Source organism: Perca flavescens, chromosome 18, assembly GCF_004354835.1.
Source record: "Perca flavescens isolate YP-PL-M2 chromosome 18, PFLA_1.0, whole genome shotgun sequence".
In the NCBI taxonomy this organism is placed as follows: Eukaryota; Metazoa; Chordata; class Actinopteri; order Perciformes; family Percidae; genus Perca; species Perca flavescens.
In genome coordinates, this window is record NC_041348.1 from 28,293,705 (window position 1) to 28,309,608 (window position 15,904).

At 39.8% G+C, this 15,904-nt stretch overlaps 1 protein-coding gene across 1 annotated transcript in view; it reads right to left on the reverse strand.

The window, feature by feature from the left end:
- Nucleotides 1-1,479: 1,479 nt before the first annotated feature.
- Nucleotides 1,480-15,904, reverse strand: part of vash2 (vasohibin 2) — a 38,703-nt gene continuing 24,278 nt past the window's right edge. The window contains exons 8-9 of the mRNA XM_028605594.1: nucleotides 13,771-13,886; nucleotides 1,480-2,831 (exon numbers count right to left, since the gene is read on the reverse strand). Coding sequence (XP_028461395.1) covers nucleotides 2,762-2,831; nucleotides 13,771-13,886 — 186 coding nt within the window. The 3' untranslated portion in view covers nucleotides 1,480-2,761. The remainder of the gene's footprint in view (nucleotides 2,832-13,770; nucleotides 13,887-15,904) is intronic.

Consider the following 15,904-nt stretch of genomic DNA (forward strand, 5'->3'; position numbering starts at 1 on the left):
TCCTGACTCTTATTTGTCTCCTACGAAAAAAGCAGACTTTTTTCTTACGTTTTAGGTCGTCAAACACAAAACAGAGCTGATATGCACCCTCCTGTTGCAGAATTACAGTTGCATCTTTCACTATAAATACTTTTTTTTTGTTTTAGAGTATTAAAACAAAGGGCATTCATCATTGAAATAAAACATGATAAATCGCAATAATGTGACCAAAACATCATCCTGGAGCTCCCTAAGGGTCCTTGACCTTGTTGTCCTGACTGCTTTTATTTGATATCCGCTGACAGCGTGCAGAGAGCGATAAATCCCTCTGCCAGATAAATCTGTCTTGAATGAGGCCTTTGTTACAGAGTGTTCACTCAGCCAACAACATCTGCCTTCACTCCTCGTTTGTCTGAGTGGACAAACTGACTGCAGCTGAACTCGGACCAGCTAAGTGATTTGATATTCCAGCTGTTGGTGGAACAGCTGTAAAGGCGGCAGCCAGCCGGTCCGACACTATGTAAGTTTATTGTGTGAACACGTGGGTCAGCTACAGCTGAGTTTGGTCAACACATGCGGAGCTCCACTAGCCTTCTGCTAGGTTGTTTTGGAAAAAGTAGGGATTGAATTTTGGTACATAAAATTGAAGTGGGGTTGTATGAAGTACTTTTCCATAGTCAGTGTATAACTAGTCAATATCCTTGACGTTCCACTTCTGGGATTGCTCCGGTGGGGCAGGAAATTCCACCGGATGCATGTATTTTCGCAAATGTCCGTTTCCTTCTGCTTTCTTTGTGTTGGCGTTCTAACCTCTGGTAGATTTCTGAGGACTATGGTTAACTGCTCCTCAGATCTCTGCAGGGTAAATCCAGACAGCCAGCTAGACTATCTGTCCAATCTGAGTTTTCTATCACACAACGTTTTTTTTTATAGCGGTGTGGAGCTAAGTGACGATTGTGATTGGTTTAAAGAAATGCCGATAAACCACAGCAGGTTTTTCTCCCATCCCAGAATGCTGTGTGGACTAACCAGTCCTTCCTCCGCTCCACAGCATGTGGATGGACTGCAATACAAACTAACACTTTAAAACGCCAGAGTCACACAACAACACAAACAGCCTAACCGATCGAGGCAGCAGTAGACCAGCAACTCCTGTGTTCTGCGAGGTAAAATTTCTGTTTTTGTCAAAAGATGCCTGGCTTTAAAGAGAGCATAGATGGATACAAAGGCTTCAGTCATAAAGGGCTGTCTGACGCCAAGGTAAAGTGGTGAAAAAATAGCATACACATAAACCGATATAGATTTTTTTAGGTGTCTAAAATACGTTTACCTGCCGCGCCCGTCCACAGTAGTACATTGCTTAGCTTCCGTGTCGGTACTCTGGTTTCCTTCTCCAAATTAATAGGTAATACAATGTAGTACTTCATACAACCCAACTTTAAAAACATCTTAACTTTCATTTAAACTTCTTCTCATTTGTATTTGATATTTTTTTTTCTGTTTCAGTAGTTTCTTTCTAGCACTCACAAGGCTTGGATGGATCAGGGCTGTGGTTATGTATTCAGTAATGTGTCAACAGAGGGCAGAGGAAGAGGAAAATGAGAAGGGAGGGAAGGCAGGAGGTTTGCCGCAGTGCTTTAATGATCCTTCACTGATCTTCTGCAGTAAATCATCTCTCTCCTTACTCCTCTTCTCTTCTCTTCTTCTTCCTTTTCCTCTCTATCGACTCTCATCTTTGATATTTCTGCATAAGTTATCGAACGCCCTCTCCCTATTCTACACTCGTCCGCTCTGATCAATAGAATCTGCATGTGGAAGCCTACTTAGTCATCTTATTTAAGCTGCTGTTGGTTCAGGATTATTTTTTTTTTGGGAAAGTCAAAAGTGTAACTGAAGCATTACTTCTGAACATTCCTTTATGACCTTTTTCTTGAAGCCACAGTGTTGCAGTAGTTGAGCAGGCATGTGAGAATAAAGTGGGATAACAAGAGCTTTGAATCGGTCTCTGTTTCCCCTGCAGCCTCTGCCATGTTGGAAAAGTGACAACAAAATGAAAGTCATCCTCACTCCCATCCCTTACAAAATAAATTTACTGCAGTATTAAAATTGTGCTATAGAAGTGGCATTAGGATAACCAATCATTTTACATGCCAAAAGCACCAATAAATTAATGTTGTTTTTAGTCGTGTTCTGTGCAAACAGAAGCCATCTTCCATCATCGCTACCTGTCACATATGAATATGTTCACTTATTTGTACCAACCCTTTCTTCTCTCTCACTTCATGTTGTAGCTCTTTTCTGAGACACGTTGTCACTGAGGGGGGGGGGTCATAGAAATACTTGGTTACATCTGTTGTCATGAAGGACATGACGGCTGATTGAAATGTTGTAAACCTAGAAATACATTGATATCACTTCTTCTGATTTTATCCCAGGTCAGGGTAAGCGCTTCAGCTACTTGACTGAAATGTGTCAGTGGGAAAGAAAAAAGAGCAGCCACTCTCAGGTGTGTGATGATAAGGCGGTTGTCGAGGATTCATTGCTTGGGGAAAACGGGTATAAAAACCAGACCAACCAGACACTTTTTGTCTGATTCCTCGGCTTTAAAGAAGCGCAGAAAGGTTCTTGAAACTTATTTTTGTGTCCACTTTGTCTGTGTAAAATCGCTCTAGGTGCAGGGACTCCTCTCCTGCAAACGTTGGTGGCAGGTAGAGACTGTTCAGGATCAGGTCGGCGGAGAAGGTTGGACGGATTTGGGATGATTGGGAGGTGAAGTAGAGGATCAGATGCGGATCTGGTAGCCGTCGTTGAGCGTGCTGAGCTCCGGAGGTTTCCTCTCCACCGAGGCGGGCCTAAAAGACAGAGAGAGAGCAGCAGATAAACAGTCAGGTCACCCAGTGCGTATTCAAAACACAGTGGTGCCATTGTAGAAGTCCATGTGTTCCTAAATGTTACACAGTACACCTAAACTAGTACAAACCTCAACTGTTTCCTAACTAACCATCCATTACACATATTCCTCTCACTCATCCCTAAATAGTGTGTCAAAAATCATAAAAAGTCATAGTATGTCAAAAAAAAATCATAGTATAGTATTCAAAAATGCTATAGTATAGTATGTCTGAAATCCCTGTCTGTTAAAATGTAAAGTTAATGTGTGAGACAAAAAAAACAGACCAGCTCTTTTGATAAGCTCTAGATTTATTCTCTGTTTCAATATTTGTTTATTTTGTTGATTAGGCTTTTATTGATATTGATTAATACAACAAAAACATGGAGCATTTTGCTAAAGTGACAGAAACAGTGGGATGAACAATTACATGAAATAAACATTGTTTTTGAAAGAAATACTATACTTGGACATTTTATGACTTTTTTTACATACTATAATATTTCTTTTTATGACTTTTCGACATACTACATTGTGACAAATGTTTGACATTTTTCGACATACTATTAGGATTGGGTACCGAACCTGGTACTTTTACCGAGTATTGGTTCACGTAAAATCAAACTTATCTGTCCTCTCTGCATGTTGACAGAGAGCAGAGGTCCGACACACACACACACACACCCGCACACACACACACACACACACGCACACACACGCGCGCACGCACGCACGCACGCACGCAGAAGTGCGGACGGAGTAAACTACGTCGGCTCTGCAGTTTTGTTGAAGTCACAGTGAGTCACAGCAATGCCGGTAAAGTGGTTTCAGGTGTGGTAGACAGCGTTTGCTGCGATATGATATTAATGGCGAGGCGAAAGCAGTCGCAGTGCTGCTGACGTTACGCTTCCTGTAAGACAAGAAGGCACAACAGTGGTTTCTGTGCCCTAGGGACTGACTGGCTGAGGTTTGAAGGCAAGGCAACTTTATTTCTACAGCACCTTTCAGCAACAAGGCAATTCAAAGTGCTTTACACTTTTCTTTTTTACATTTTCCAATATACTATGCATTTTTTCGACATACTATACTATTAATTTTTTATGACTTTTTTAACATCCTCTACTATGACTTTTTGTGAATTGTTTTGACATACTATGATTTTTTTCGACATTATACTATGACTTTTTAATGATTTGTTTGACATACTATACTATGACTTTTTGACATACTATGACTTTTTTAACATACTATACTACGACTTTTTGAAGATTTGTCGACATACTATACCATGACATTTTTATTACTTTTTTCGACATACTATTCTATGACTTTTTTTATGTATTTTTCAACAAACTATCCTGTTTTTTTATGACTTTTTTCAAAATATTATACCGTGACTTTGTATGACTTTTCTGATATACTATACTATGACTTTTTTTGACATACTATACTATGACTTTTTATGTCTTTTTCAACATGCTAAACTTTGGCTTTTTTGACATACTATCCTATAGTTTTTTATGTATTTTTTGACATTTTTAAACATACTATACTGTGAAGTTTTTTGACATACTATACTATGATTTTTGTATGACTTTTTTTATTTATGAGTCATCATGAAGAAGAATGTGTCCATCAGATCAGCATACAGAAAAAATCTCCTGTTTGAATGGCGACGGCACTCCAGGATCCAGCCAAGTCTCAGTGAAAGGACACCACAACAGGAAACCAAAAGGCCACCCAGCTCAACGTCTGATGCCTGCACATTGGCTAGCAGGATGCCAAAGTCAGCAAGAGACAATTTGATTTCCTGATACTGATGCAACATGACATCAACGTCCAATGTCAACCACATAATGCACAGCTAATATTTATAAAATAGACAAATCAAAATTAATTTAACAGAGCTAAGATGAAAGGGGAATGATGTGCTTCAGGTTTTTATTTTTGTCCAGGTTACATAGTAGAGATGTCATAATCTGGATTATGACTGGATTGGCAACATCTGGAAGGTTCTCCTGAATGCATTTTCTTCAAATGTTTTTACATTTTATGTATATCTTTTGTCATATGAATTGTCCATACTATCATTTAATTATATCGGCTATTCTGTACACTTGCCATTTGTTTCCTGTCTGTCCAACCCAACAAAGGGATCCCTCCTCAGTATCATCAATTTTCACCATTAAAGTTTTTTTTCTCTACTATATTTCATATTTGTCATAAAAAAGTCACAGAATGATGTCTGAGAATTTTATAAAAAGTAATGTCGAAAAAAGTCATGAAAAAGTTATAGTATAGTATGTTGAAAAAGTCACAGTATAGTATGTCGAAGAAAATCATAAAAAAGTCATAGTATAGTATGTCAAAAACGTCATAGTATAGTATGTTGAAAAAGTCATGAAAAGTCATAGTATAGTAAGTCGCAAAAACGTCATAGTATAGTATGTCGAAAAGTCATAAAAAAGTCATGAAAAGTCATAGTATAGTATAGTGTGTGTATAGTATCATAATGTAGTATGTCGCAAAAACGTCATAGTATAGTATGTCGAAAAGTCATAGTATATGTCGAAAAAGTCATAAATAAGTCATAGTATAGTATGTCGAAGTCATAGTATATCTCGAAAAAGTCATAAAAAGTCATAGTATAGTAAGTGGCAAAAACGTCACAATATGTCGAAGAAAAGTCATTAAAAAAGTCATAGTATAGTATGTCGCAAAAAAGTCATAGTATAGTATGTCGAAAAAGTCATAGTATAGTATGTCAGAGAAAATAATAAAAAAAGTCATAGTATAGTATGTCGAAAAAAGTATAGTATGTCGAAAAAAGTATAGTATGTCGAAAAAAGTAATTAAAAAGTCATAGTAAAGTATGTCAAAGTCATAGTATAGTAAGTTGAAAAAGTCCTAAAAAGTAATAGTATAGTATGTCGAAGAAAATCATAAAAACAGTCATATTATTGTATGTCAAAAAAGTAATTAAAAAGTCATAGTAAAGTATGTCAAAGTCATAGTATAGTAAGTTGAAAAAGTCCTAAAAAGTAATAGTATAGTATGTCGAAGAAAATCATAAAAACAGTCATAGTATTGTATGTCAAAAAAGTCATGAAAAAGTCATAGTATAGTAAGTCGAAAAAAGTAATAAAAAGTCATAGTATAGTATGTCGCAAAAAAGTCATAGTATAGTATGTCGAAAAAGTCATAGTATAGTATGTCAAAGAAAATCATAAAAAATCATAGTAGTGTATAGTATGTTGAAAAAAGTCATAGTATGTCAAAAAAGTAAATAGTATATTATGTTGAAAAAAGTCATAGTATAGTATGTCAAAAAAAAAAAAAAAAAAAGACAGTATGTCAAAAAAAAGTCATAGTATAGTATGTCGAAAAAATCATAAAAAGTCATAGTATAGTATGTAGACAAAATCATAGTATAGCATGTCCAAGAAAATAATAAAAAAAAAGTCATAGTATAGTATGTCGAAAAAAAGTCATAAAAAGTCATAGTAAAGTATGTCAAAGTCATAGTATGTCAAAAAAAGTCAATGGTATATTATGTTGAAAAAATTCATAGTATAGTATGTCAAAAAAAGTCATAAAAAGACAGTCTGTCAAAACAAAAGTCATAGTATAGTATGTTGAAGAAATTCATAAAAAGTCAAAGTATAGTACGTCGAAAAAAGTCAGAAAAAAGTCATAGTATAGTACGTCGAAAAATAAGTAACAAAAAAGTCATAGTATAGTATGTCGAAAAAAGTAAAAAAATTTAATATTATAGTACGTAGAAAAAAAGTCATAGTATAATAAAGTAGAAAAAAGTCATAAAAAAATCATAATATAGTGTGTCGAAAAAAGCCATAAAAAGTAATAGTATAGTATGTCGAAAAAATCATAAAAAGTCATAGTATAGTATTTAGAAAAATGTCAAAAATAAGTCATAATATAGTAAATTGAAAAAAATCATAAAAAGTCATAGTATAGTATTAAGGAAAAAAGGCAAAAATAAGTCATAATATAGTAAATTGAAAAAAGTCATAAAAAAGTCATAGTTTAGCATGTTGAAAAAGTCATTAAAAAGTCATAATATAGTGTGTCAAAAAAAGCCATAAAGTCATAGTATAGTATGTCGAAAAAGTCATAGTATAGCATGTCCAAGAAAATAATAAAAAAGTCATAGTGTAGTATGTCAAAAAAAGTCATAAAAAGTCATAGTAAAGTATGTCAAAGTCATAGTATGTCAAAAAAAGTCAATAGTACGGTATATTATGTTGAAAAAATTCATAGTATAGTATGTCAAAAAAAGTTATAAAAAGACAGTCTGTCAAAACAAAAGTCATAGTATAGTATGTTGAAGAAATTCATAAAAAGTCATAGTATAGTATGTATAAAAAAGTCATAGTATAGTATGTCAAAGTCATAGTATAGTACGTCGAAAAAAGTCAGAAAAAATGTCATATTATAGTACCTAGAAAAAAAGTCACAGTATAATAAAGTAGGAAAAAAGTCATAAAAAAAATCATAATATAGTGTGTTGAAAAAAGCCATAAAAAGTAATAGTATAGTCCATCCATCCATCTTCGTCCGCTTATCCGGTGTCGGGTCGCGGGGGGAGCAGCTCCAGCAGGGGACCCCAAACTTCCCTTTCCCGAGCAACATTAACCAGCTCCGACTGGGGATCGAGGCGTTCCCAGGCCAGGTTGGAGATATAATCCCTCCACCTAGTCCTGGGTCTTCCCCGAGGCCTCCTCCCAGCTGGACGTGCCTGGAACACCTCCCTAGGGAGGCGCCCAGGGGGCATCCTTACCAGATGCCCGAACCACCTCAACTGGCTCCTTTCGACGCAAAGGAGCAGCGGCTCTACTCCGAGCTCCTCACGGATGACTGAGCTTCTCACCCTATCTCTAAGGGAGACGCCAGCCACCCTCCTGAGGAAACCCATTTCAGCCGCTTGTACCCTGGATCTCGTTCTTTCGGTCATGACCCAGCCTTCATGACCATAGGTGAGGGTAGGAACGAAAACTGCCCGGTAGATCGAGAGCTTTGCCTTCTGGCTAAGCTCTCTTTTCGTCACAACGGTGCGATAGATTGAATGCAATACCGCACCCGCTGCGCCGATTCTCCGACCAATCTCCCGCTCCATTGTCCCCTCACTCGCGAACAAAACCCCAAGGTACTTGAACTCCTTCACTTGGGGTAAGGACTCATTCCCTACCTGGAGAAGGCATTCCATCGGTTTCCTGCTGAGAACCATGGCCTCAGATTTGGAGGTGCTGATCCTCATCCCAACCGCTTCACACTCGGTTGCGAACCGATCCAGTGAGTGCTGAAGGTCGCAGGCCGATGATGCCATCAGGACCACATCATCTGCAAAGAGCAGCGATGAGATCCCCAGCCCACCAAACTGCAACCCCTCCCCACCCCGACTACGCCTCGATATCCTGTCCATAAATATTACAAACAGGATTGGTGACAAAGCGCAGCCCTGGCGGAGGCCAACCCTCACCTGAAACGAGTCCAACTTACTGCCGAGAACCCGGACACAGCTCTCACTTTGGTCGTACAGAGATTGGATGGCCCTGAGTAGAGACCCCCTCACCCCATACTCCCGCAGCACCTCCCACAGTATCTCCCGGGGGACCCGGTCATACGCCTTCTCCAAATCCACAAAACACATGTAGACCGGTTGGGCATACTCCCAGGCTCCCTCCAGGATCCTTGCGAGAGTGAAGAGCTGGTCCGTTGTTCCACGACCAGGACGGAATCCGCATTGTTCCTCCTCAACCCAAGGTTCGACTATCGGCCGAACCCTCCTTTCCAGCACCTTGGAGTAGACTTTACCAGGGAGGCTGAGAAGTGTGATACCCCTATAATTGGCACACACCCTCTGGTCCCCCTTTTAAAAAGGGGAACCACCACCCCAGTCTGCCACTCCTTTGGCACCGTCCCAGACTAACACGCAATGTTGAAGAGGCGTGTCAACCAGGACAGCCCCTCCAGACCCAGAGCCTTGAGCATTTCTGGACAGATCTCATCAATCCCCGGGGCTTTGCCACTGTGTAGTTGTTTGACTACATCAGTGACTTCCGCCTGGGAAATCGACGACAATCCCCCATTATCCTCCAGCTCTGCCTCTAACATAGAGGGCGTATTAGTCGGATTCAGGAGTTCCTCAAAGTGCTCCTTCCACCGCCCTATTACCTCCTCAGTTGAGGTCAACAGTGTCCCATCCTTACTGTACACAGCTTGGATGGTATCCCCACACCCGCCCGGCGCCTCACACCCTGGGCAACTCCGGAGAAGAAAAGAGTCCAACCCCTATCCAGGAGTATGGTTCCAGAACCAAGACTGTGCGTAGAGGTAAGCCCCACCAGATCTAACCGGTAGCGCTCCACCTCCCGCACCAGTTCCGGCTCCTTCCCCCACAGAGAGGTGACGTTCCACGTCCCCAGAGCCAGCGTCTGCCGCCCGGGTCTGGTCTGTCGAGGCCCCTGACCTTCACTGCCACCCATGTGGCATCGCACCCGACCCCAACGGTTCCTCCCACAGGTGGTGGGCCCATGGGCTGGAGAGATGGGAGCCACGTAGCTTGTTCGGGCTGTGCCCGGCCGGGCTCCGTGGCAAACCCGGCCACCAGGCGCTCGCCCGGCGAGCCCGCCGTCTGGGCCTGGCTCCAGGCGGGGCCCCGGCTTCCTCCTGGCAGGGTCACTCCATCTCTGCTTAGCTTTTTCATTGGGGTTTTTGAACCATTCTTTGTCTGGCCCCTCACCTGAGACCACTTTGCCTTGGGAGACCCTACCAGGAGCACAAAGCTCTAGACAACACAACCCTCAGGTTCACAGAGACACACAAACCTCTCCACCACGATAAGGTGATGGTTCACGGAGAAGTGAACAACATAGTATAGTATGTTGAAAAAAGTCATTAAAAAGTCATAGTACAGTATGGAGAAAAAAGTCAAAAAGTCATAGTATAGTACGTTGAAAATTAAGTAATAAAAAGGTCATAGTATAGTGTGTCAAAAAAAGTCAAAAAATGTCATAGTATAGTACGTAGAAAAAAAGTCATAGTATAATAATGTTGGAAAAAAGTCATAGTATAGTATGTCGATATAGGTCACAAAAATGTCATAGTAGTATGTTGCAAAGAGTCATAGTATAGTATGTCGAAAAGTCAAAGAATAGTATGTCATAAAAAACCATAGTATAGTATGTCGAAAAGTCAAAGAATAGTATGTCATAAAAAACCATAGTATAGTATGTCGAAAAGTCAAAGAATAGTATGTCATAAAAAAACATAGTATAGTATGTCTAACAATAATATAGTAAGTTGAAAAAAAGTCATTAAAAAGTCATAGTATAGCATGTCGACAGTCTTTAAAAAATCATAATATAGTGTGTCAAAAAGACATAAAAAGTCATAGTATAGTATGTCGAAAAAGTCATAGTATAGCATGTCAAAGAAAATAATAAAAAAAGTCATAGTATAGTATGTCAAAGTCATAGTATAGTAAGTTGAAAAAGTCAGAAAAAAGTCATTAAATTGGAAGAGCAGGAAGAAATGACGACGGAAAATGAGAAAGAGCTTCAGCTCTCTCTTATTTCTCAGTAAGAGATTCCAAAAGCCAGAAGGTTATCAGTATTAAATGCTAAATGCCCTTTCCTCTTTTCTTCTTGTACTCTCTTCTCATGTCATCTCCTCCTCTCATCCCTCCTCCCTCACTCTTTTTTTATCCTCTTCTATTTTCTTCAGCAATTTCTGCTTAAAAGGTTGCTTTCAAGTGCTCTCTCTCTGACACATCAAGGAGAAGTGTAATTTGTCGAAGCCAATCCGTTGAACTGACCTTTTTATTCCTCCTCTCTTTTTTATTTCCTATTTTCTTCCTATCCTCTGCTAGGCCTTGTTCTCTTATTTTTCTTTCGCTCTCAACCTTCCTCTTTCCAACCTTTCTTCTGCCCTTTTCTCTCCTCCTGGCTTCTTTCATGTCACTCTCTTCTTTCCCCTGGTCTTTTCCCTTTCTTCTTCTTGCCTTCTCTTCTATTTCTCCTCTTTGCCTCTCTTTACCCTGTTTTTGTCATCTCGCAAGCTCCTATGTCTTTGCTTTCTTAGTGCTGTTTAGTGCTTGCTGTCTTTCTTTTGTACTTTTTCATTCTTTTTTTCACTTAATTTAGTTTTGTGTTGTATTTGTTGGTGTATAGCAGGCAGCGCTGTTAAAAGCCTCCTAAAACGTCTTGATCATGCTGCTAAAATAACCCTGTGGTGTAGAAGCACCCGTGCTCTCGGCTGTTTAAACCGCAGCAGCAGATCATTAGGCTGTCTCTGCTGCAGCGGTCTGTGTGAAGTGGCAACATGTTGTTAAGTGCGTAAGTGCTCTCTTGATAACAGTTAAGTACCACATTCGAGTGGTTTAAAGTGGTAATGTGATGTTCTGATGTGTCCTGATCATTTAAACGGTTTCTCCGCACTGATGAGACAATTAACTTTTATGAAGATTAAAATAACAATTTATTTGACTCAACCCTGAAGGGGAAAGAAAGCAGATTTACGATAATAACAGAAACTTTCCACACTCACATGAGCTTTCTCTAACTCGCATATCTGTAGCTCCTTGTGATGAGATTTCATGAGATTTTTTTTTTTGCAAAAAAAAAAAAAAATCACGTGTCTCTAGCCAATGACAGGCAGAGGATCAAGTTTGGCTTTAAGGCACCTTATTAAGTTTAGGACACTTATAAGCATGAGGGTTATAAACCCTCCTCATTCAACTGAGTGTGTAATACCTTTTCTTGAAAATAAATTCTGGGTTTATAGGTTTTCTACATGATAGTCTCTCCAAAGTCCTTCTATTTTTGAGATTTTTATTACTCAACACTAGGGGGCGTGGTGGTTAAATGCAGTAGGCAGAAAACTTTGAGAAATCTTTCAGGCTAAAAAACACCTTTCAAAGTTCTGTAATGTAGGAATCCTGAATTAAATTCCTGTTCCTAAGTTTGTAATGTGTAAGTTCCATGTAGATCATGGGCCAATATATGTGACTTAATCTGCATTGCTTATAAATATAAGAAGGCTGCAACCTATGGCTGCAACTAATAACTAAAAACTTTTATTAACGATTAATATGCTGATCTCTTTTCCAGAGATTAATCATTTGGTCTGTTAGAAGTCCAAAACCCAAAGATGTTAAGTTTACAGAGATATGAAACAGGAAAAAGCAGCATGTTGCTTGATAAATAACTGAAACAATGAATTGATAGTCAAAATAGTAGCTTTTTTAAAGATTTGTTGCAGAAATTTGCCTTCCATTTTCATTTTTGATATTAACTTGTGCTGAAAGCTAGTAGAGAAGAAAGACAGACACACACACACACACACACACACACACACACACACACACACACACACACACACACACACACACACACACACACACACACACACACACACACACACACACACACACACACACACACACACACAAAAATGCAAAGCTTAGGTTGCTGAGATAATATCTGTGGCTGTAATTTAAATATCCACTGTCGTTTTCAATGTGTATATAGCTGAATTGCATTGCGGTTTTATGATTTGTTGTCTCAAATGACCTAATAACAGGTTCAGTTCTACATATTTTGATACAGGACATAATTTGACTTTAGATGACTGAAAGAATTACGTTTTTGTTTTTAAACACACACAACCATTTGAGTAATGACGGTTAATCCAAGCTTCTCACAGAAAAAAGGTCAGCGCAGTGCCACGGCAAATGGCAACACCGGGAATGTCACTAATTTTGGTGCAGAGTGTGTGTGCGTTTGTGTGCGTTTGTGGTGACTCTGCAGTACGGTGGGCTGCAGCTGCTGTCCAAGTCGGATTGTGTTACATCCTACCACACAGCTGACAGAACACGCAAACACACTCAGCATCCTGCGTGTGCGTGTGGGTGTGTGTGTGTCTGTGTCAAGTTTTCCCTGCCATTGAATCGGAGAGGTGAGTCACCCTGTCATTAAGAGCTGCTAACCCTGAAATAATATGTTTTTCCCAGAGATATAACAGTAATTACTTCATTTACTCTTGACAGTGCTTCAAACTAAGAAAACAATTTGGGAAAATTCACCAGGAGTGTAGTCGGATTAAAAAAAAAAAAGCCTATTTGAAGAGATTCACACACTAAAAATCTATACAGAAAATCCAGATATCCTTCATAACTGCAGTAACCGCTTTCATGTCAAATTAAAAAGTATCTCCATGTTCTTCAATATGTGCATGGTGGCCACTGAGCAAGGCGGCTTTAAAATTCCCAGATTTCTCTATGGAGTTTTGGTTCATGTTCTCTCTGGTTCTATATATGGATTAGTATTTCACTCGCAGCGTAAGTGGCCTTACATGCTGCATCTCAGAAAGACGAAGGGAGGCACTCTGCTGCTGAGTGTCAGCTGAACAGAACAAGGGCTCCACACATACACACACACACACACACACACACACACACACACACACACACACACACACACACACACACACACACACACACACACACACACACACACACACACACACACACACACACACACACACACACACCACCTAAAGTCTCAACTCTCCTTGACCCGAAGAGCAGAGCCATGGAGAGAAAGGGAGAGGGAAAGGGAGAGGGGGAAGGAAGGAACATAGAAGGGTTGATAAATACCTGCATCCACCATTAAACCGCTGGTGAACTCACTGGTAGGTTTGGAAACCACCACACACTCCAAACAATGGAGTCTCTCTCCGTCTAAAAATCCTATAAGCTGCTGAAACAGTGAACATGGTCTGTAAAAGAGCATACAAGACCACGCGCACACGCACACGCACACACACACACACACACACACACATACACACAATTTGCTCCTGCGATGAAAAACACTCACGATTTGTCTCTGCGCGTGAAGCGTCGCTGGGGACTGCTCTGTCGTCGCCGTGGTGATAAGGATTTTCCCCGGCTCCGCTCCTTGATTGGGGACTGGGCACTGGACGATTTAAGGATCTAAGAAAATCACATAAAGCAACAACGCTAAATATCACTATTTATGTGATAATTTACACTTGTTTACTAACATTTATATTGTGCAAAACCACTATTCATTAGCATTCAATGCAGCTTTTTAGCCTCTTTAAGCTCATTGTTTTGGTTTGAAGCAAATGTGCTCATTATTATTATTCCAGCAGCAGCTGTTTTCAGTAAAAAAAAGCTCTGATGCTGTACACGACACCTGCCCAGCACCAAACAGCAGGCAAAATGAGAGACTAGCTGGGAAGTGGAAAAAGTTGGAACTCTAGCTCCTTAAGAGCCAGAGATATTTTTCTCAGGAGTTGGTGGAGACCAAACCAGAGCTAAAAATAAGAATGAATACTGGGGTTTTATTAAGCAAGTGACTTTAAAAAGGTCCCATGGCATGGAAATTTCACTTTATGAGGTTTTTTAACATTAATATGAGTTCCCCCAGCCTGCCTATGGTCCCCCAGTGACTAGAAATGGTGATAGGTGTAAACCGATCCCTGGGTATCCTGCTCTGCCTTTGAGAAAATGAAAGCTCAGATGGACCAATCAGGAATCTTCTCCTTATGAGGTCATAAGGAGCAAGGTTACCTCCCCTTTCTCTGCTTTGCCCGCCCAGAGAATGTGGCCCACCCATGAGAGAGAGAGAGACATACTTGGCTTGCAAACGAGTGAAGCATGGCAGTTGGTGAAGGCCACACAATACTGTATATGTTTTCCTAATTAATCAAATAATCATATAGTCAACAGAATCTCATATTGTGATGAAAGGCCAAAAACAAATTCCGTTCAGCCCATTGTGTCATGTACAACAGTACAAATTGAAAAAGGTATTCAAAATGCAATAATATAAAGCAGCGAATCTTCACACTTAATTAATTGACTAATCGTTTAAGCTCGACATGGATGATTTCAGAGTCATTGCTGCCACAAAATCCATGGATTCATTCACCCAGTGAAAATGGTTAAGCGCAGCACACAAGCTGGTTTTCGATTTACACCCTCATTAAGAGCTTTCGGAACACCTTCAGGCATTTTAATGTACAGAAATGATGCTAGCATGGCCCCAACATTACCCACTGCTGCTACTCCGCTGCAGGACAGAAAGTGCAACTGTGATGAATGGGAGCCCAGAAACAATCTGACTGTGAGCAAGTTATTAAAGTTTATTTAGATAGGGACAGATACAAAAAACATAGATAAGCTTAAACAGTCATCTGATGTATGTATCATAGAGTTTTTAGCTGAATCTAATTCACGACAGTTGTCCCTAGTAGGGCTTTTGGTTAAAAATAAAAATACAGATTAACATTATTAAAAATAAGATAGAGATGAAATAAAATGGAATGAAATGAAAAAGGAAAGTATACAGTGAGAAAACAGTATAAAAACTAAATATGAGAGTAATATTGTTCCTGAATTAGCCACAATTTGGTATTTTTTTGAAGGTGGCTAATGTTGTGATACATTTCAAGTGGTCTGGCAGAGAGTTCCATAATTTCCCCTTTTACTGAAAAGGCAGTTTGGGCAAATGATGTTCAACGGAAAGGGATACTACAATTGCCTTTTAACGTGTGTGTGTGTGTGTGTGTGTGTGTGTGTGTGTGTGTGTGTGTGTGTGTATTAAACAGCAATTCGAAGCTATCATTAAGATCTCAGTGGGAGCAGAAAACTGCAGAAGGAACATGGATGGCAAGCTTTCCCGGACACAGGAAAAGCCAGGAAATGGCTCATATTCCACAGCTGCTCAGGTTTATCATGTGGTTCCGTTAGATATATGAGTCTGTGTGCGTGTGTGTGTGTGTGTGTGTGTGTGTGTGTGTGTGTGTGTGTGTGTGTGCGTTCACGTGTGTGTGTGTGTGTGTGTGTGTGTGTGTGTGTGTGTGTGTGTGTGTGTGTGTGTGTGTGTGTGTGTGTGTGTGTGTGTGTGTGTGTGTGTGTGTGTGTGTGTCACGTTGTGTGTGTGTGTGTGTGTGTGTGTGTGTGTGTGTGTGTGTGTGTGTGTG